Source organism: Momordica charantia (assembly GCF_013281855.1).
Source record: "Momordica charantia cultivar OHB3-1 chromosome 6 unlocalized genomic scaffold, Mcharantia_2.0 BLBB01000006.1, whole genome shotgun sequence".
NCBI classification, from domain to species: domain Eukaryota; kingdom Viridiplantae; phylum Streptophyta; class Magnoliopsida; order Cucurbitales; family Cucurbitaceae; genus Momordica; species Momordica charantia.
This window is the reverse complement of record NW_028275164.1, coordinates 24,062,127-24,082,201: the sequence shown is the minus strand read 5'-3', so window position 1 is coordinate 24,082,201 and position 20,075 is coordinate 24,062,127. Positions and strand designations below refer to the sequence as shown.

General features: G+C 39.2%; 1 protein-coding gene across 2 annotated transcripts in view; it reads right to left on the bottom strand.

Moving 5' to 3' along the window:
• LOC111009148 (cycloartenol synthase) overlaps positions 1–17,386 on the bottom strand; it is a 54,640-nt gene extending 37,254 nt beyond the window's left edge. The window contains exons 1-7 of one of the 2 annotated variants that reach the window (XM_022282109.2): positions 17,049–17,385; positions 16,654–16,714; positions 7,691–8,003; positions 6,971–7,156; positions 6,693–6,782; positions 6,256–6,450; positions 6,094–6,178 (exon numbers count right to left, since the gene is read on the bottom strand). In XM_022282109.2, coding sequence (XP_022137801.1) covers positions 6,094–6,178; positions 6,256–6,450; positions 6,693–6,782; positions 6,971–7,156; positions 7,691–7,912 — 778 coding nt within the window. In that variant the 5' untranslated portion in view covers positions 7,913–8,003; positions 16,654–16,714; positions 17,049–17,385. Of the gene's footprint in view, positions 1–6,093; positions 6,179–6,255; positions 6,451–6,692; positions 6,783–6,970; positions 7,157–7,690; positions 8,004–16,653; positions 16,715–17,048 lie in introns of both variants that reach the window. The other variant, XM_022282110.2, reaches the window with a different exon arrangement.
• Between the last annotated feature and the right edge of the window lie 2,689 nt (positions 17,387–20,075).

The following is a 20,075-nucleotide window of genomic DNA, read 5'->3' as shown; positions in this document are numbered from 1 at the left end:
TAGAGGCAGAGGGTCGAGGGGACCCTCCCCGAAGAAGCTATACAATAAAGGAGTTCCAACTTTGATAAATCAATAAGAAACCATAGTTACAAAAAACCTTCTTATGAGTCGAAGCCCACCAAGAAGCTATATGCTTAATATTCACACTAAAAGAGTCAAAAGAGGCCTCTTTCTCTTCAAAAAGTCTATGGTTTCGTTCCTTCCAAAGCAACCACAGAAGAGCTCTAGCTGCACAATTCCAAAGAACATACGCTTTTCCTTTGAGTTTGAAGCCTCCAAAACCTTCCGCTACAAAATCGTCAATCTTCCTAGGAACACTGATAGCCAGGTCAAAGAGAGAAGCTAAGTAGTTCCACGCCTTAGTAGCAAAAGCACAATGAAGGAAGAGATGATCCACTGTTTCCGCGCTATTAATGCACATAGTACAAACTGAAGGAGAAAGGGTCCAATGAGGAAGCTTTCTTTGGATTTTATCAGCGGTATTAGTTCCCCTATAGAAGAGAGTCCAAAGGAAGACCCTTACCTTTTTAGGAACCTTGAAATTCCAAATAAAAGATGCAGTGGCAGAATTCAACTTAGGGGAGGGGGAAGAGATGGCTAGAAAAGCAGATTTTACTGTAAAGGTGCCTCTGCTATCTGCCTTCCACCCGAGTGAATCTCTACCTTGGCCAATAACCACTCCTTCAAGCTTGCTAGTGAAAACTGCCCATCTCTCCATTTCTCTATCAAAAAGGTTCCTTGTCATGCCCACATCCCATGTCATGGCCTCTGTAATCCAGCAATCAGCAATAGACTTCTCTTTCTTGGTGGAGATACTGTACAAGTCAGGAAAAGAAACTGCCAGAGGAGAAGAATCGATCCAAGGGTCTTCCCAAAATCTCACTGTTTCCCCCGACTCCACTTTGAAAAAGGAGAACTTACAAAAATCCGAAGATGTTCTTTGGATATCGATCCACGGTCTACCTATGGAAGAGTTCTTAGAGGGCTTCGACCTCCATCCAAAAGGTTCTTCGCCATAAATGGCTGCTATGACCTTCCTCCATAGGCAGTTTTTTTCGTTAGCAAAGCGCCACAACCATTTCATTGGAAGGGCCGTATTTCTCTTTTCAAGGGAGCCCACTCCTAAACCTCCCTGTTGGGTTGGTAATGCAGTCCACGACCACCTTACTAAGTTCCCGATAGGCCTATGTTTTCCACCATTCCATATGAAGTCCCTCATGAGCTTCTCCATCGAGGAGATCACGGACTTGGGGGCCTTTAACATTGAAAAGAAGTAGATAGGAATGCTGTTCAAGACTGCCTGTGCCAAGGTGAGTCGTCCCCCTTTGGACAAAGTCAAATACTCCCATTTTTCCAGCCTTTTATGCATCTTGTCTACCACTGCCTCCCAGTAACTCTGTTTACGTTGATTACCACCTAATGGAAAACCCAGATGCCAACTGGATAGGGAAATGATCCGAAGTAGTTCGATACAGTCTACTAGCTCGCTGATATACAAAAACATCCCGCCAGTCTTTAGAAAGTAAGAATCTGTCTAACCTTGATAAAGTCGGGGAGTCTCTGAAATTGGACCACGTGTAGGAACCATTGACAAGGGGAGGGTCCACCAGATTTAGGCCTTCTATGAGATTATTAAAATCTTTCATACTTCAAGTGATACGACCTTGATTCCTGCACTGTTTCTCTGATAGCCATCTAGCCACATTAAAGTCTCCACCGATGCACCAAGCACCTTGGCATAAGCCTGCCAAGTCTTCTAATTCCCTCCAGAAGTCGGCTCGACCTCTAATGGAAGAAGGGCCATAGACCCCTGTAAACCAACCGTTCCTGCCATCAATCAAACTAAACTGTAAAGTAATGGTAAAAGAGCCCGTCACCGGACTAGAGACAGAGACCTTTTGCTCATTCCAAAGAACTAAAATACCCCCTGATATATCTTCCGCATCAAGTGAAAACCAACCCACGTGTCTAGAGCTCCAAATGGATCTAACCAGCCACCGATCGATAGAGCTCTTCTTTGTTTCTTGGATACAAACTAGATCTGGATCCGATTTCTGGATCAGATCCTTCACGAGGGCACGTTTTGAGGCCGCACCCAATCCTCTCACATTCCAAGAGATGATCTTCATTTAGAAACGGAGGGACCCGCTTCTATACTCTGCTTAGCTAATATCGCTTCATTCTCCCAAGTAACAAGCAAATTTCTAACCTCTCTGCTATCGGAAGAGTTCACATTATTACCCTTTCCAGAAGCCTTCCCCTTTTGGGAATGGGTCTAATGCACATATTGTGCTCCCACAGTTCCATCACCATGTTTTTCGTAAAGGAAAAAACCTTAAGAGGGGTGGGATCTTTGCACCTTTCCTCTTCTTCCTCTGTCTTATCCTCGTCGGGGGGCTCTGGTGGTTGACTTTCTGATAGTTCAAGATTAGCTACTACTAACTCTGTACTCTGTTCCTCGAGAGGATCCTCAATGGACTGTTCAAAGCAACTAAAGTATCCATCTGGTATTTCTGAAAAGAAGTTCTCAACATGGGGACTTTCTGGTCTTGGGCATTCCTCACTAAACCAGGAGGATTCTGATGACGCTTCTAATTGTTTACCTTTTTTCTTAGCGTTCTCAGCGATTTCTGCATTTCTGGTTTTCTTTTTCTTCTCCTGACTTTCCTCTTCCGTCGTAAAAACTATCCCTTTCTTGAAATTTGGTGAGCCCTTTTGTCCTTTTTTAAAAACGACCCTTCTCGATTGTTGTGTGGCCTCTGTTGCTAAAGTACTTATACCTTTTTTTAGAACGCCTCCTTTAGTGATAGGTTCAGAAGCCTTTTGAACTGCTGTTTTTTCCAAAATTGGTCTCTGGCCTTCTGGGCACGTCAGTGGGTCCTATTTGAAAACTGTGCTTTTGTACCTCAGTTGCTTCTGTTGTCTTTGTCATGGTGTGTCTCGAGGTTTTGCAGTCTGTTACCAGAGAGGGGGAGGCAATAACTGTTGGGTAAAAGAACCCATCTTCAACTCTCCAAAGGTCTACTGAGCTAGGGCTTGGTTTCACCGCCGGACCTCCGTGAAACTTTACAGCTGCTTCCGGTGAGAAACTGCCGTGGACTTTGGCTTCCTTTCCTATCAATAGTTTGACATCTTCGAAGGTCGCTGTCTGTGCTAGGAAAAACAAACCATCATCTTGTATCTTGATACCAACTGGGATAAAGCCACAATAATTTCCTTTAACTCTAATTGCAACATCCATACATTCAATTCTCGCGGCATTCTCATCGGCAAACTCAATAAAACCTCCGAAAGTGTCACCTATCTTCCGAAAGAGTTCTTCACTCCATAAATGCAGAGGGATATTCCTGAACTTTAACCATCCCCCATATGATGGGACCACTGTGCTAAACCCGTGTCTTTCCTTGTTCCACCTCTCCACCTTAAGAGTCAATGCACCGAAAGTTACCCAACCTTTGTTCGTACAAAGGAGTCTTGCTAGCTCTTCGTTTGGCCATTTCAGAATGGCCTTGTCCGGTTGAAACGCATTAATGATAAGGTTTACCTGAAGTTGACTCTCGAGTGTGTTTAAGATAATTCCCCAATCGTTGTGGAAATCTCTTATGGTAACAACTAGAACGTGGTTCCAATCTACGTACCTGATTTCTTTTGTCTATGGCTGATGGGCGTTGTTCGTGATCTGTGGGGAGGGCTCAAGAGTTAGAGCGGCTGCAAAAGACTTTGCCATCTGGTGCCTGATTGGGGACTTGGCTTTTCTTGATGACTCGTGTCCATTGAGGAAGTCAAGAAGAAGTTGCTTGAAAATTTTCCAGCCACTGAAATCCTCTCCCGCCGGGATAACTATGTTTGCCTTTCCTCCGGAATGTTGTACCTTCGTGATTTCAATGAAACTTACTCTCTTGTTAGTCGTCTTCAGAATCCATACAAAGTCGTTCTCACTATGAGTCTTCCGGAAGAATTTCTGGGTTTTAGGCGAAAGGAGGTCTGAGATGGAGTCAGTCAGCCAGACAATCACCAACTCTTCTAAGGAAATCGTAAACCGTCTCTGCAAATGTTGCTCTTCGATCAGAACGAATCTTCCCTTTGTTCTTTTGTCAAAGGAGCAGGAGAAAGATTTGTTTTCTATCCTTGAGGTTAATCGTCGAGAAGCCATCCTCACTCCTGGAGATGGCCGCCGGAGAAGGTCTCCTTCGCCGCTGGAGAAGGCCGCCGGAGCTCAGTCCATAACTCTCAAGGACCTTTTACTAGATAGGTATTCAACACAGTTCAGCAGTTTGGAGCATGTCATGATAAAGTATTCCAAAATATCAACATTCTTTTTCATGGGATCCTTCTCAAAAGTACCCACTTTCTTCTTCATTCCAATACTTCTCAAAATTTTCTTGGAATAACTAGAAATTGAAATGGCCGAATGAGTTTGGTTCTCAAATTTCCCACACATTGTACCTTTCTTCTTCTTGTATCTACATTCTTGAAGTCTACTTGGAAGGAAGAGCTTTCCTGCATTTTCTTGTAGCCTACGTTCTTAAAGTTCAATTGGAGAACCTTCATCTCCTTCAATCTTTTCACTCCTACGAGAATCTTCTTTAGTGTCATCAAAATAATCTACAACAAACCCATAGAAAAACTCTTCTTCTTTGCTGGAAAAGTTGGATTCTTGAAGCAATAACCTTCACTTTTGCATTCTTGAGATCTATTGTGGTGGAGAATATTCATAATATTTTATGTGGACCGGTTCCCCTGTTCTTGGTGTTGTCTTGTTGTTAATATAGGCCGCTCTTGTCGTTCTTGATGAAGATTATTGTCTTTTGTATCATAAAATTGCTGCTAGTTGGATCTAATCCCAAATTAAGGATCTCATCTTCCTCACTTGAAGAATCTAGATGTATTTCATCTCTCCTTTGAAACAAAGGATTTCGATTGGATTCTTGCCGATCAACTCGCAGTTCTTGCAGAATTCTTGGTGCAAAAACAGGTTGTTGAAATCTTCTTCGTTGGTGTTGAAGGATTTTAATGCCCTGTCCTCTTCGTTGTTCTTCTTGGCCAATTCTTGATTCATTTTGCTGCAAGTTTAAATCTTCGAGTCGCCAAGCTATCTTTTCAAAAGTTGTCGTATCTCACCTACATTTGTTTTGATATCTTCCATAGCTCCTTCAACCGACAGCAAGCATTTGGTTGTGGCTCGTGGTGAGAGGGCGGTGGTTTGATCCACCCCTTTCTTGACAAGAGAAGAGTCTCCTACGACAACACTGGTGGGAGCTTGCTTGCTTGCCATGTCAAAAAAGAGCCCAAGAATCTTGGTGCTCTGATACCAATTGATGTAATCTTGCACAAGAGTTTTAAGAATAATTCAATCATGCTTTACTAAGGAATAAGAAACCTATTTATAGAGGTTTCTGACTTATAACAAAGTAACAGCAACTAAGAGTTACTGTGCTGTGAAAGAGAATTAATAGAAACATAGCCCATGCATACAAGGATACTAAAGCTACAACTACTTAAAAGGCAAGAACAACTTAAAAGACATCTTTGACTACATCAATAACCCTATGTTGAAGCACCATAACCATTTTGTCAACAAGCCTTCAATGTGCAATCTCAGCCAAAAAACCTAGACCCTTGAAATCCAAAGGCTTACACACTAGCTTAGCTCCCAATTGACTAGATGAGACCTCTTCTCTTCATCAACCCCTTTCCAAAGAAAATCCCGCATCTTTATTGGTTAAAGTAGTTATTCTCTGGATTTCTTGCTTCGGAAGAAAAATATTTTTTTTCTAAATAAAATTACATTGGAATCAGTTACAATCGGTGAAGCATGTATTGGTAGATCTTCTTCCATGCTCTTTGAATCACAATTTCCATAAAACATGTACTTTTGCTTGAATAAGCTGATCAAGTTTTTCTCTTTTTTCTAATAAGAAACCGAGTTTTTATTGAGAAAAAGAAAGAATATACAATGGCATACAAAAATAAAATAAAATAAATAAAATAGTCTAACCCTGAATAAAACCTAAAAGAAGGGACTCAAATCCATTATAATAATTTAAAGATATTTCATTAACATGAAAAAAAAACGAATAATTGATGATTAACCTGGATGACAAGGTAGAAGATAAGTCAATTGCCATATTTCTGGAGGAAGTGGATTATTTCCAGCCCATTCATATACTCCAAGTACCTGACACCAGTGAACACTGATTGCATCAACAATTAATTTTAGATCATAAACCAGAGAATCGGAGACTTGAGACATACTGAAAGCCACATTTTCCCCCAAGAAGTAATCTGATTTGCACCACCATGGTCCAAGATCCATTTACGTGCTTTGTCCACAGCCCCCTCTCCATCTTCAGCTTCTTCACCAAGCAACCTCAAAGTAACATAACTCAGCACAGAACCAAACATTGTGCTTGGGCCTTCAATATGTAAACCCCATCCTCCATCTTTATTCTGCATCAACATAAATGAAGTTATTAAACTCATTTCTAAATGGTAAAGGACTTCCTATTACTTCTGTCCTTTCTACACAATATACCTAGAAACTAAGAAATTTACAAAAACATAATGACTGTCCTTTTTATGGTAAAATATTTTCATCGTAAAGGAGAAGTTGGGAAAACGAATATTATGCAATTTAAACTGAAAACGTATCCTCAAAGATTTTAAGCTATAACATCAAAAAATGATCTTGCCTGATGATTGTAGAGATATCTGCAAACCTCACGCTGGTGTTCTGTAGATAAGACGGCATTCAAAGCCCCAGTAATGGAAAGAGTAATGACCTGTAATAGCAGATCAACATGACAATGCACATGGTTAACAATGCAGTGGTACAACTGGGAGGGAATGGTAGTAAAAATTGACATTGTCTATGGCTCTATTGTGCGTGTTCCATGAAGTATAAACAAACTAAACAATTGTCGATAACGTCAGATATATTGCAAATGCTGCTTGACAAATGTTCTCTTACCAAACCAGGAATTAGAAACATGGGACCACCATAATCCCCAGCCCAGTGACCATCATCTGCCTGGATTGTTGAATAAAAATTTATAGCCCTTCTTAGGGTGCAAGTTACTGCCTCCTCTTTCACATCTTCTTTATCTTTAACTTTGATTTGTGGTAGATTCACAAAGGATGGGTTCTTCTTTGCAAACTGCAATTGGAAAGTTATAAACTTTTAACTAGAATCCCTTATCCAAAATGTAGTAAAAAGAAAAATAATAAAAGATCGACGGGTCCTCAAAACCCTCTCGTGCAACGCAATCAAAGAACTTCCTTGGGGAATGAAATTTTTGCATATACCTCGATGTCCTACTTGGAAACCAATAATTAGTACCAACTAGGGGCAACATGCAATTTTCAGATCTGAATACCATAAGTTCATGAGAGGCGATCAAAAACCTTTTCATTTTTTGTATTAAAATGTGTAGCAGATTTCTTTTTGGCCAATCCAGCTTATTGAGCACAAAAGGGCATGGATCCAGGAACTATGATGATCAAATTTCAAAGCTAAATATTTAGTTGATAAATGTTGTAAGAATTTCTTAATGATATGAAAGAACGTCTGCCAGTATTGAAAATTTACTTCAGCACAGAAAGTAATTGATGGACATGGATGGGAGGAAAGAGAAAGAAGAAAGAAATTCAGAAATGAATGCGTAAAATTAAAATAGAAGTTTGAAGGAACCTGCATCCTCATGAGGAGATCAGCACTATGCTTCTTCTCGAACCTGTGGTTGGAGAAGTTTTGGCGAGCATGTTGTAATTGCTTAAGATCTTCTGGAGTGCCGAGTTCGGGATGAAAATGCCAAACTTGACGACCCACGTGGTTGTTGAGAGTTGAGAGCCATCCACCAGCATTAGAAGGATCAACAGGCACGGAATCGGCCCCAATCTTGAGTTGCCACATTGCGGTTGGTTTGAAGGAGACTCTCTAGATGAGGTTGTATTTATGAAGAATTCAGCCTGTGTCACTAAGTCACTTGATAAAAAACGTCTACCTGAAAAAAATATAAAAACATCATGAGACAAAACAAAAAAAAACCAAATGAGTACATGCCCAAGACTGTTGCATGCTTATTTTTTTTAACAAGAAACAAACTTTTCATTGATAATATGAAAACGAAGAAAAAATTTAAAGGATACAAGCTTCCAAAGGAGGGGAAAAAGGAAAAAGAAAAAAAAACAAACAGCACATAGAAAATAAAAACCCATAAAAATATGAGAAATGAAGCCCAAGAACAAAAGTTGAACACTGATTACAAGAAAGCTCGCCAAAACAAAGGACAGACTACTGAAGAGGAATCCAAAACCATCACTTAACACAAGTTAATCGCCAGAAGAGAAGAAACTGAAACCTCCCTCCACCAAGAGAAGACACAAAAGCTAAAGAAGCTCAACCCTCAAAATTGTTGTGAAGTGGAACCAACCAAAAACCTAATGTCCATAATAAAAGCCTACCTAATCGGTGATTGAATCTAGGGTAAGGCCAACATCTTCAAAAAATTTTAAAAACCTTTGATTTTCTGCCCAAGAAGCTTTTTCGACTCCCAAAGTCTGCTCCCAAGAAGGAGAAGGAATGGAATCTATTTTTTGCAGAAGAGTGATTATCCTCTACAAAAAGTAAATTAAATTTCTCTCGTAAGAAAACCTCTGATAAATCATCATTAACAACCGCTTCCTCCTCTAAATACTCTGTTGGATCTTCACTACTAACACTCACATTGAAATCTTCTTCATCTTCAGACAAAACGTTATCCTTGATTAGAAGATTGGTCTGCTCACTTGTAGAATTGATGATACCATGGATGAGAGTCTTTCCTATTCGACGTTTCTCGCAGCTGTCAAACCTAACTTCAAATTTAGAGTATCTTTCGTCAAATGAAAACTCATGAGAAGGCTCTTCACGTGACAGCAACAAATGAAGCTATTGAACATCTATCACATTTGAGGCTCTGACAACCAATATCTTATTGGAGATCAAACTCTGTTTTTTCTCAACACTTTCAACCTCCTTCACACGAACTATAATGCTGCCGAACTTTGTGTTGATTTTAACTGATGCTGGTAAGAATCCACACGAGTTCTCTTCCACCTGAATCATGGTTTTGATTTAAGGTTTTGTAGGAAATCCTCTTTAAACCACCAAGATGAACTCGATTCCAAAAATTTAAAGGAAAATTGCAGATCTTTACCCACCCTCCAAAGCATTCCACCACTTCCTTCTTGCTATGGTCTTCAAAGCTCCATCTCTCTAACTTCAAATGGAACTCTCCCACTTTTCGCCACAAGCCATTAACCCACTTTGAGTTCAACAATCTATCGTCCTCCAACTTTAAAAGCCCTTTATCTACCAAAAACGGGTTAATCTAACAGTCTTGAGAGAACTTTTCTTTAAGTGCCGCAGTAATATCCTTCCAGCTGTCTGAGGCACAAAATTTTGTGATGACCATCATATTGTCCCAATCACTCTCCAAGACTTCAAAATCCTTCCTAACCTTGGAAGAGACCCCGTATTCTCCATAAGAAAAGTGTCCACCCTACCTTGGAAGGCATCCTTAACTTTTAAAGGTTCAAAGTGAGAACGAATCAATCATTCAGCATATCCCAAAAGGCTAACCAACCTGTTTTCCTTGGTCCCAAAGAAACAACAAGCTTTCTTCTTCCCCAGTTGAAGGCCAAACCACGCATTCAATGTTGCTTCTTCGGTTAGCTATGAATTTCCTCAATCTGCAAGTACCGAATTCAATTCTTTCATGTGCGAAGAAGTAATCATGCTCTGGTAGTTGCAGTAATTCAACCAACCGATTTTCAAAACAAGATAAATGGCCAAATTTCAAAGGCAACACCTCACTGTGACTCATATCTTCGATATTAAAGCACTCATCTTCAACCCAAATGCAGAAAAGCCTATTCTCAACACGACAACGGTTGATTTCCATGTAAAAACCCAAAAAAAACACACAAAATTGCACTGTGGCGGCGGCGGAACCCTAGGCATTGAACCGTTGTCGGCGACGGCGGACAGCGAAGAGAAGCGACAGCGAATCCTAGACACAGCAGTTGAACCCTAGGAAGCGATGGAGGAGCGCTACGGCGGACGGCGGAAGCTAGGTTATGAGGGGGCGCGACGCAAACCTTAGCACAGCCCACGAAAATGACTGGCAACCCACACCCGAAGCGGCGGACGGCACGTCGACAAACAGCAGGACAGCATGAAGGCTTGCGGCGGTGCACGGCAAAGGGCTGGAGGCAACGAGCGGCGGGCGGCAGGTAATGGTTAACAGCTGGGGCTAGGATTGGGAAGGGTCTGGGGAGAGCATTTTTTAACTGAAACCTATTAGATATAATCTTGAAAGTTGAGGGACTAAACTTCTGTTGCATGCTTATTATAATTGTAATACTATATTCAAAAAGTTAGAGAGTACTGTGAAGTTTGTGACACGTCGGCAAATTCATTAACATAGTTGTTTATCTCATGGGAGTTTTGACATCGTGACTGCCAGCCCGTTTTTGTCACTCATCACGATTTTAGTGCACAAGCTTAGTGAATAGTGGAGTGCGGTTTTTTTGTGGGTGGTGGGGGTGAATGTACTGGTTTAGAAAATTGATAGTTCTCTCCATATTTTGGGAGTCTTCAATTTGTGAGGGTGTCTTTTTCTTCTTGAGATCAATTACTGTGTATTTCTTTTTCTACAGTCATTAATGAAAGCTTGAGTTGTTGTTGGGAGAGTGGATCTACACCAGCCTTGGTGGAACCACTATGATTATTTTGTGTTGAATCTATGTTTTCTTATCTTGCTTGAGTTGTCGACAATTGTTTTCACAATTGGTATAGAGCCAAGGTTTGACGTCCTAAATTTTTGGCAACATCTAAAGTGTTTAGAGTCGACGAATTTGTGCAAATGCAATTGTGAAATTTGTTTATGAACTGTCTTGATTAAATCTAGTATATACTTGTGAAATTATGTTTTTCGATTTTGTTGCTCGTTTTTTCTTTTGTTTCTGTCTAAATCAGTGTTTGTGATAGTGATAAAGTTTGTCTAGGGACCGACTGGTATTTTATGTTGGTCTGACTATTATCCCTGATGTGATAGATTTGATAATGGCAACCAAAGTTGAACTAGAAAAATTTTCTAGCAGATTTGATTTAAGTCTTTAGCGGAAGAAAATGAGTGCCCTATTAGTTCATCAAAAGGTAGCTAAGGCTTTGGATGATCCTAAAACTCTACCAGCTACATTAACAGAAGAGAAAAGAACCGATATGGATGAGATGGCTTTTATCTTGATTATTTTGTAACTGAGCGATAATATTCTTCATCAAGTTAATGGTGAAGAGACTGCTGCCAGCTTATGGAATAAAATTTACCATAAGGATTGGCTACAGGATGGATAACCCGAAGAGTTTAGATGATAACTTGGATGAGTTTAACAAGATTTGTCTAGAATAAGCAAGTACTGGTGAAAGATGACAGATGAGAATAAAGTTGTGATATTATTGAATTCTCTTCCAGAAAGTTATAAAGAAATTAAATCCACAATCAAATATGGTAGGGATTATGTGTCTTTGGATTTGGTTCTCGATGCTTCGTGATCTAAAGATCTTGAAACTAAATCCAAAAAATAAAGAAGCTGAGGTGTTATTTACACGAGGGAGAAGAACAGAGAGTAAAAATACAAAAGCAAATGAAGGAAATCAAAGTAATAAGTCTTGATCAAAGTGATGAGGAAGTGTTAAAAGATGTTACTATTGTCATAAAGGACATATTAGGCGTACTTGTTACTTGTTAAGGGCCAATAATAAACAAGGTAACACTGAGAAGAAGGATGAAGTAAGTTCTGCCAATATCTATGATGGATTGATTCAGCTGAAGTTTTGGTTGTCACGGATTATAGATGCCGAGTGGAGTGGATTTTGGATTTGGGTGTTCTTTCCACATGAGTCCTCGTAGAAGTTACTTCACAGATTTCAGAAAATATGAAGGCAGAAGATGTTCTAATGGGGAATGATAAAAATGTCATAAAAAAAGCATCAGTTCTGTGAGACTTATACACTAGCAGATGGTACTAAAAAGTTGCTTTCTTCAGGCATGTATATACTTGAAATTAAAGAGAAATTTAATATATCTTGGCACCCTTCATAAAGCAGGCTATAGTTATAAGTCTGAGGCTGACATCATGAAAATTTACAAAGAATCGTTGTTAAAATTAAAGGGAACACTCAAGAATGGATTGCATGTCTTACAAGTGAGTACAACCATTACCACACAGTAACTTATTCCAAGTCTTTGAGAACAATTTTATGGCATAAAAGGCTGGGTCATTTTGAGTGAAAGGGGCCTACTTGAACTTCAAAAACAGGGGTTGTTAGGCAAAGAAAGAATTGGAGATCTTTCCTTTTGTTTTGTTTTGTTTTTTTTTTTTTTTTGAGAAAGAAACAATTTCATTGATAACATGAAATTACAAAAGTCCCACAGAGGGATTACATGAAGCACTTCCAATTGGCTATAAGGGAAGAGTAACTATAGTGATAATCCCTTCCAATTGGCTATAAGGGAAGAGTAACTATAGTGATGGAAAAGAGGAGAGCCTTTACACCATGTAATAACTAGATAGACTATAGCATCAAAAAACCGCTCGTAAGGGAGAAATTTGGCGTTGAAAGTTCTTTGATTTCTCTCTCTCCAAAGAAGCCAAAAGAAAGCTCGAATGAAATTCATCCAGAGAAGCTTTTTTCCTTTTTAAAAGGGTGGCCTGCAAGCGTGGATGCAATAAGGAGGGGAGGATCTGTTGGCAATACCGTGGACCAACCAAAAGCGTTGAGGATGAAGTCCCAGAAAACTGATGCATATGGACATGTGACAAAAAGATGCTGTTGGGTCTCCAAATTGGATTGGCAGATTGAGCACCATTGGAGGGATAAAGCCATATGTGGCAGTCTTCTTTGAAGTTTATCATTAGTGTTTATGGCACGGTAACTGAGCTCCCAAAGAAAGAATTTCACCTTTTTTAGTAGAAATCTTTCCAAATGACGTCACCAAGATGGGGTGAGGGGTCCAGGTTGTGGTGTGTTAAGTCCTTAATCAGGGAATTGGTGGAAAAGATACCATTAGCTTCTAATTTCCATGCCATGATGTCAGCTCTTGTGGACAAATGGACAGCAGAGAGCTGCTGGTTGAAAAACACCCAGTCAGCAATTTCTTCATCCTTTAAATGTCTTCTAAGACCCAAATTCCAGCAGCTAGATTCTTCCTCCCATAGATCCCTTATGGATGCCTCTTTCTTCAAGGATAAGGCAAAGAGAAGAGGCATTTGTTGTTCCAAGGTTTCAGCAGTCAACCAAGGAGCTTTACAAAAAGGAATGTTGCGACCATCACCAATTTTGTAGGCCAGCCGATCAAAAACGAGGTTTTGTGACTTGATAATTGCTTTCCATGGCCCTTTACTAGAAGGAAGGGAGGTTTGGATAGGTTTAAGGTTCCATGTGGATCTTCCATATTTAGCTTCAATCACCCTTTTCCAAAGAGCCGACCCCTCTTTTATGTACCTCTAAACCCATTTCGCATGAAGAACCCTGTTTTTCTGCCTCATGCTTGTGATTCCCAAACCCTCGTCAAGGATTGGCCTTTAAACAATGTCCCATTTGACCAAGTGCAGTCCATTGTTAGAGCAACTTTTGATGGCATAGGGAAGAGAGAGAGATAGTAGGTGGGGAGGTTTGATAATGTTGCTTGAATGAGAGTGTGTCTACCGCCTTTGGAGATAAAGGTGTTTTTCCATGAGTGCAATCTTTTCTTCACTTTCTCAACCATAGGGTCCCAGTCCCAAAAGGAGAGGGTCTTAGGTTTGCCATGGAGGGGAAGCCCAAGGTAGGTGTTAGGCCAAGATTCTTTTTTACATGCAAACTTTGTTGCAATGGCAGAGAGCTCACTGTCTTCTAAGCTAACCCCCAAAATTTCAGATTTCTGATGGTTTATATTGAGCCTGGATGCTTCTTCAAATAACCGAATGATGTTAAACATGGTGATGGATGAATCATCATATGGTGTGAAGAGAATGGTGTAATCGACAAATTGTAAGTGATGTATTTCCAATGATCGGTGGCCAATGCCAAAGCCCTTGATGAGGTTGTTGCTTGCTAATTGGGACATAAGTCTGCTAAAGGCATCAACAACTAAAATAAAAAGAAAGGGAGATAGTGGGTCACCTTGTCGGAGGCCCCTAGTTGCCATGATTTTTCCTCTAGGACGACCGTTGATAATGATAGAGAAATTTGCCGATGAGATGCAGCCACGGATCCAACGTCTCCAAATTTGACCGAAACCTTTTGCCTCAAGAATTGCATCGAGGAAATCTCAGTCAACTTTATCGAATGCCTTTTCAATGTCGAGTTTGATGACCACACCTTTCCTTTTTTTTCCTCTCCCAATCCCCAATAAGTTCGTTGGCAATAAGGGAAGCGTCTAGAATTTGTCTCCCGACAACAAAAGCTGATTGCTCGTTTTTAATGGTGTGTGGCAACAAGCATTTTAGCCGTTCGGATAGGACTCGGGCTAAAATCTTGTATAGGCATGATATTAGGCTTACAGGTCGACAATCCCCTACTTGTCTAGCATCAATCTTCTTTGGGATGAGACAAACATATGTTTCATTGAGGCTAGCGTTGATAATACCGTTCTTAAAAAAATCCTGGAACACCCTCAAGATATCGGCCTTACCGTTCCCTTTTGTGATCACTGTATTTTGGGAAAAGCATCCAAAGTAAGATTTTAATCGATCTGAACATTCAACTAAGGGAATAATGGATTATATTCACTCTAATCTTTGGAGGCCAGCTAAAGTTACTCCACACGATGGGGCCAAATATTTTTTAACTATGGTCGATGATTTTCTAATTATGTAACTGGAAGCTTTTAAGGCCTCTGCTTTTTCAGTTTTTGTGCTTGCTTTGGCGTTACTTTCTTTGGTGTTCTTCAATATCTTGTAGTTACTGGTCTCTATCTTTAATTCTTGGTGGTTACTTTTTTCTTTTCTTTTCACTCCCTTTGGGAAGCTTGTATCCTTGAATATTATTCTTCCTTTTCATATGTTTTAATGAAAAGTTTGTTTCTTGTTCCAAAAAAAAACCTTATGATCGATGATTTCTCACGGAAGGTGTGGGTTCATATGCTGAAGCAAAAGAGTGATGTGTTCTCTGTTTTTCAGCCGTGGAAAACTCTTTTGGAAAACCAGACAGATAAGAAAATTAAAGTTATCTGGACTAATAATGGATTAGAGTTCTTGAATGAGAATTTTAATCAAATGTGTGCAGGACGTGGTATCGGCGACATTTGACAGTGCCTTATAAGGTGAGCAAGGAGACTTAAAAAACCGAGCTGACCAACCAAAATAAGGTCAGTCGGCCGGTTTCATGGGAGGGCTCGGTCAGAGTGGCCAAAAAATAACTTTTCAACCAACCGACCTACTAAAATTGAAAAGGAAAAAGAAAAACTTGACGTAAAACTATATAACGGAACTGCGCACCCGCAGCAGTTCTCAACAAACCAGCTGGTTTCTTTTTTTATATATATTTTTTGTTTTAATTTAATTTTAATTTTTAATAATTACCCTATTGCTACTAGCCTCCTACTCTATTCTAACATTTTCCCCTTCCCCATATCTTTTCATCACTTTCTCCTCCCCTCGTGCACAAAACCCAAATTAAGCAGCAAAACATAAACAAAAAGTAGATGGAGTTAATCAATCTGTCTCAAGTCTCCTCAGCTCCATCATGTTCGGTAACTATAAGCAGCCTCTCACTTTAGGAGCCATCCAACAAATTTAATGAAGAAAATACTAAACCCAAATTAAGCAGCAAAACATAAACAAAAAAGTAGATGGAGTTAATCAATCTGTCTCAAGTCTCCTCGGCTCCATCAAGTTCAATAACTATAAGCAGCCCCTCACTTTAGGAGCCATCCAACAAATATACAATACAGCATATTATCATATACACATGTATATGAGCATAAATAAACAACGTGGGATCCTAGCTAAAAGCCTAAACCATACTTAAACTTTCTCATTCCATAATTTACACAACTTAATGCATCAATCCCTGACATGACATTTGTACCCATGACCCCAAAACTCATCTTCATAGAGAGATACTGTCCCTGTCCTTTGTACCCAGGCACACTAATACCTAGTATATTCAAATATACATATCGACCCCTAACCTTTGTACCTAGGTGCCGAAATGTCTGCACATAGCATAACCATCACACTTTGGTCTAGTCTAAGTAGAACTCAACTTTCTTGATCATGCAAGTTCTCTTCCCTGGCGTCCATGCTCACCCACCATAAGCATATTAATTAAACCAATAACTCTTGTATCTACTATATGCATAAACAATTAGCTAAAGTTTCTTTTAAGCACACTCTAGACTCAACCCACATTGAATGACATAACCATATCAATCATACATTTCCTGGACAAAAAATTCAGCAAGTTAAACCATCAATTCCATAATTAAAACAAACGGCTAGACATCAAGAATCCACGAACGCATATCATAGGTATACAGGCAACTAAATCAAGTACATAAGCAAACAAGACAAAGTAATAGGGAAAACAGACATGCAATGTCCTATAAGAGAGAGATCACTTACTTGACCCTGCTCTTTAATCCCTATTGATTCGAAATCTCTAAGGATGTATTTGGTTGGTGATCTGAAAATAGGAATATGAAAACAATGGATTTGACGAAAAACATAGTTGTAATTTATGTTTTCAGTATTTTAAAAAATGCGATTGGTAACATATTCAAAAATTGAGTTCAAAAAAAAAATTTGTTGAAACTACGTCTGGTAATGTACTAAAAAACAACGAAAATAGTGGGTAAAAAAAAAAGGCTTTTGGTTGGATCCTAAATTTTATTATATTAACATATTTTACACTAGACTATAAAACACACAATCCCCGTAGTCTGGTAAACTATGGAGTTGATCGATCTACTGACTCTGTAAAGAGAATATGCAGGTTGAATATAAGAGAAACAACGTACGGTACTGGGCCAGTCGTCGTAGATCTCGACCGTCACAAGGAAAGGGCTCGAATATGTAGGTTTGGCCTGTCGCAGGGGGCTACAGTCGGGGAGGTCGCGCCGATTCGACGTCACGAGTAGCTGGCCGTGGCTGCCTTCGCCGCCGCAGACCTGGCGTCTCGAGCGTCGCCGTCGCCGGTGGGTTTGTTCGTCGTTGGAGTTCTCAGCCGTCGCACGAAATCTAGGCTACGGAAGCGATGTTCTTGCGAGTTGCGCGCAAGGTGGAGAGGAAGGAGAAATCGGGAAAATTGAGCAAAACGACCGGGTTTTGTCCTGAATGGCCAGAGTATTACGCAAAAATGAAATCTGTCGAATAAAATTTTTTATCCTTCTATGAAACTAGTTAGATTTAATGCACGGGGTTAACATTTTTACGGTGAAATTTCATATTTAAATTAATACGCCTTTTATTAATGCTTAACCATTGAATATTTGTACTCAAAAATAATAATAAAACTATTGAATATTTGACATAAATTTTAAAAATAATGAAAGGAATAAATTAATAAAAATAACATAGATAATTAAAGTTTAAGTACATATATATGTAGCTTCGTACCTTTTTTTCAAAGAACTTTTTCCATATTAATAGTGATACTAAAATTCGAATTAATCTTCCTTTTAAAATAGTAATTAACAGCATGATTTACATTAAAAAAAAGTGAGAAATTGAAAAAAAATGTGAATTATGCGATAAGGATACTTAGGTAATTATTGTACTAAAATGATGAAATAGGTAATTTCTTTTATTTATTCAATATATTTTGTAGAATATCTTTATTTTAAAAAAATGATGTAAATTCTTTACTTTTTTTTTAATGCTTATTATTATTATTAAAAAAATTATTTTCATAAAAGAGATATTGGGGAAATATTTCGGTCCTGTTATGTATAGGTTTTCTCTCTAAATGAGAGTTTTTCTACAATTTTGATTTTCCTGTTGTTCGGTTAGCATGTGGTTGTGAAAGACGGTTTGGATTTTGGATTTGGTGGAGTTTGTTGCCTTTTATTATGGATGATCTCACTTCGCAATGGGCTGGGTTGCGGCTAACTGAGGAGGAGTCCCTGTCGGTGATCGTCAATGAACACACGACTTTGCTCATAGAGGGAATCCATTCAATTGTGTGACGGCCAAGGATTTCGACAGTCGTAAGACTAATCTTGAGGCGATCTGCTCTGTTATGAAAACCATTTGGCGAGTGCACCACGATACCCGTTTTGAAGTAGTTCGTGAGAATGTTTTTGTTATTCAATTTCGTTCGCTGATGGAAAAGAATCGGATTTTGAATTCGGGACCCTGGATATTTGACAAAGCTCTACTACTATTGGTCTCTCCTTCCGTCGGGGATCAGCTGGACACTATGGCATTTGCCCATTGCTCTTTCTGGGTGCAGGTTCACAATATCTCGATTAATTGTTTGACCTGTGATGTGGCTGCTACTGGGAGGTGCTATTAGTGTGGTTGAGGAGCTGGCAGGGGAAGGACACTTCTTGTTGGATTGGTTCGTTCGGTCGTCCTCGTATTTGCATTGATATTCGTATTCGCATTGATATTCGACGGTCGTTACAATGGGGTATTGTTGATGCAGAAATTTGGCCTCTTGGAATTTCGCCAAATTCGCATCAACCCTCAAGAATAAAAGAATCAACGAGACTTGCAAAATAAAATAACATTTCAGAATCTAGGCAAAGAGTAGAGATTTCCTGCCCCTTTAGGGTTTGACTTACTTCCTTGGAAAAGTTGAATCTTGATCCCAGGGAACGTGGAATTCGAATTTGATACATCTAAGAAACATGGTTATCTGAATCTAGACAGATCTTCTCCTTTTGAATATAGGATATTTTCTCCTAAATTTGAAGGTCATCACGATTAGGGGTGAAATTATTTCGGGTCGGGTCGATTTTCAATGGAAACCGACTTGACCCGATCTCAAGTCGGTTCGGGTCGGGTGACCTTCGGGTTTTTTTCCCTTCTTCTTCGCCTCTCTCATCAAAGTTCTGCTCATTGACTATGAATCCTATCTGGGTTGTTTCCATCCATGAAATCTCACTCAAGATCACAACTTTCTGTAAAATTTAAAGGAAAGCCACAAAATTTGTGTAAAAAAACAAATATGTCATTGTAACTACAGAAACCCACCCCAAATTATCTCCTTCTACCGATCTTCTATCTATCAAAGCTTACAAAAATCAGATCTTTTTATCCTTGATCTTCTTTACATGAAAACCCACAAAAATCCACTTAAGATCTCCATCTTCTTCGGATCTTCAAAAAACCCATTTCAAATCTTCTTTTCAAAATCGACTTCCATGAAAATCTAAGAAAACCCACCTCGAGATCTTCTTCTTCTTCACCAAAAACGATCTTCATCACAACATTGCTGCCGCGGATCTCTTTTTTGTCGTCGACGCATTTGAGAAGGAGGGAGGCGCCGATGCATTTGGGAGGGAGGCAGATTTGGGACAGAGTGAGGGAGGGAAGAACGGCAGCCACAACCAACGAGATCTAGGGTTAGGTTGATAAAGCCTAAAGGTAGGATTATATATGTTTATAAGGAATCGGTTTTTATATAACCGAACCGACATGACACATCAAGATATCTTCCCCTTTTGAATCCCTTGAATAAAGGGAATTGAGATTTTATCATTCATTTTATATATATATATATATATATATTAAGAGTTTGTTTTTAAACATATTTAAAAACAAACTCTTAAAATAAATTAAATTAACCAATTGATCATTCAAATTTTAAATTAAATTTATCATTAAAAAATTTTAATATAACTAGTAAGAAACACGTGCGGTGCACGTGAAATTGATTGGTCACCTATTTTAAAAACTTGGTATACGAAAAACAAATTTTAGGTTCGGGAGTCGGCTGAGCGTAGGGAAGGTGTTAGCACCCTACGACACTCGTTCGAAAACGGTACCATATTTTGTCAAAAATTATCCTATTATTTTATTTGGTCCAGAAAAAAAATTAT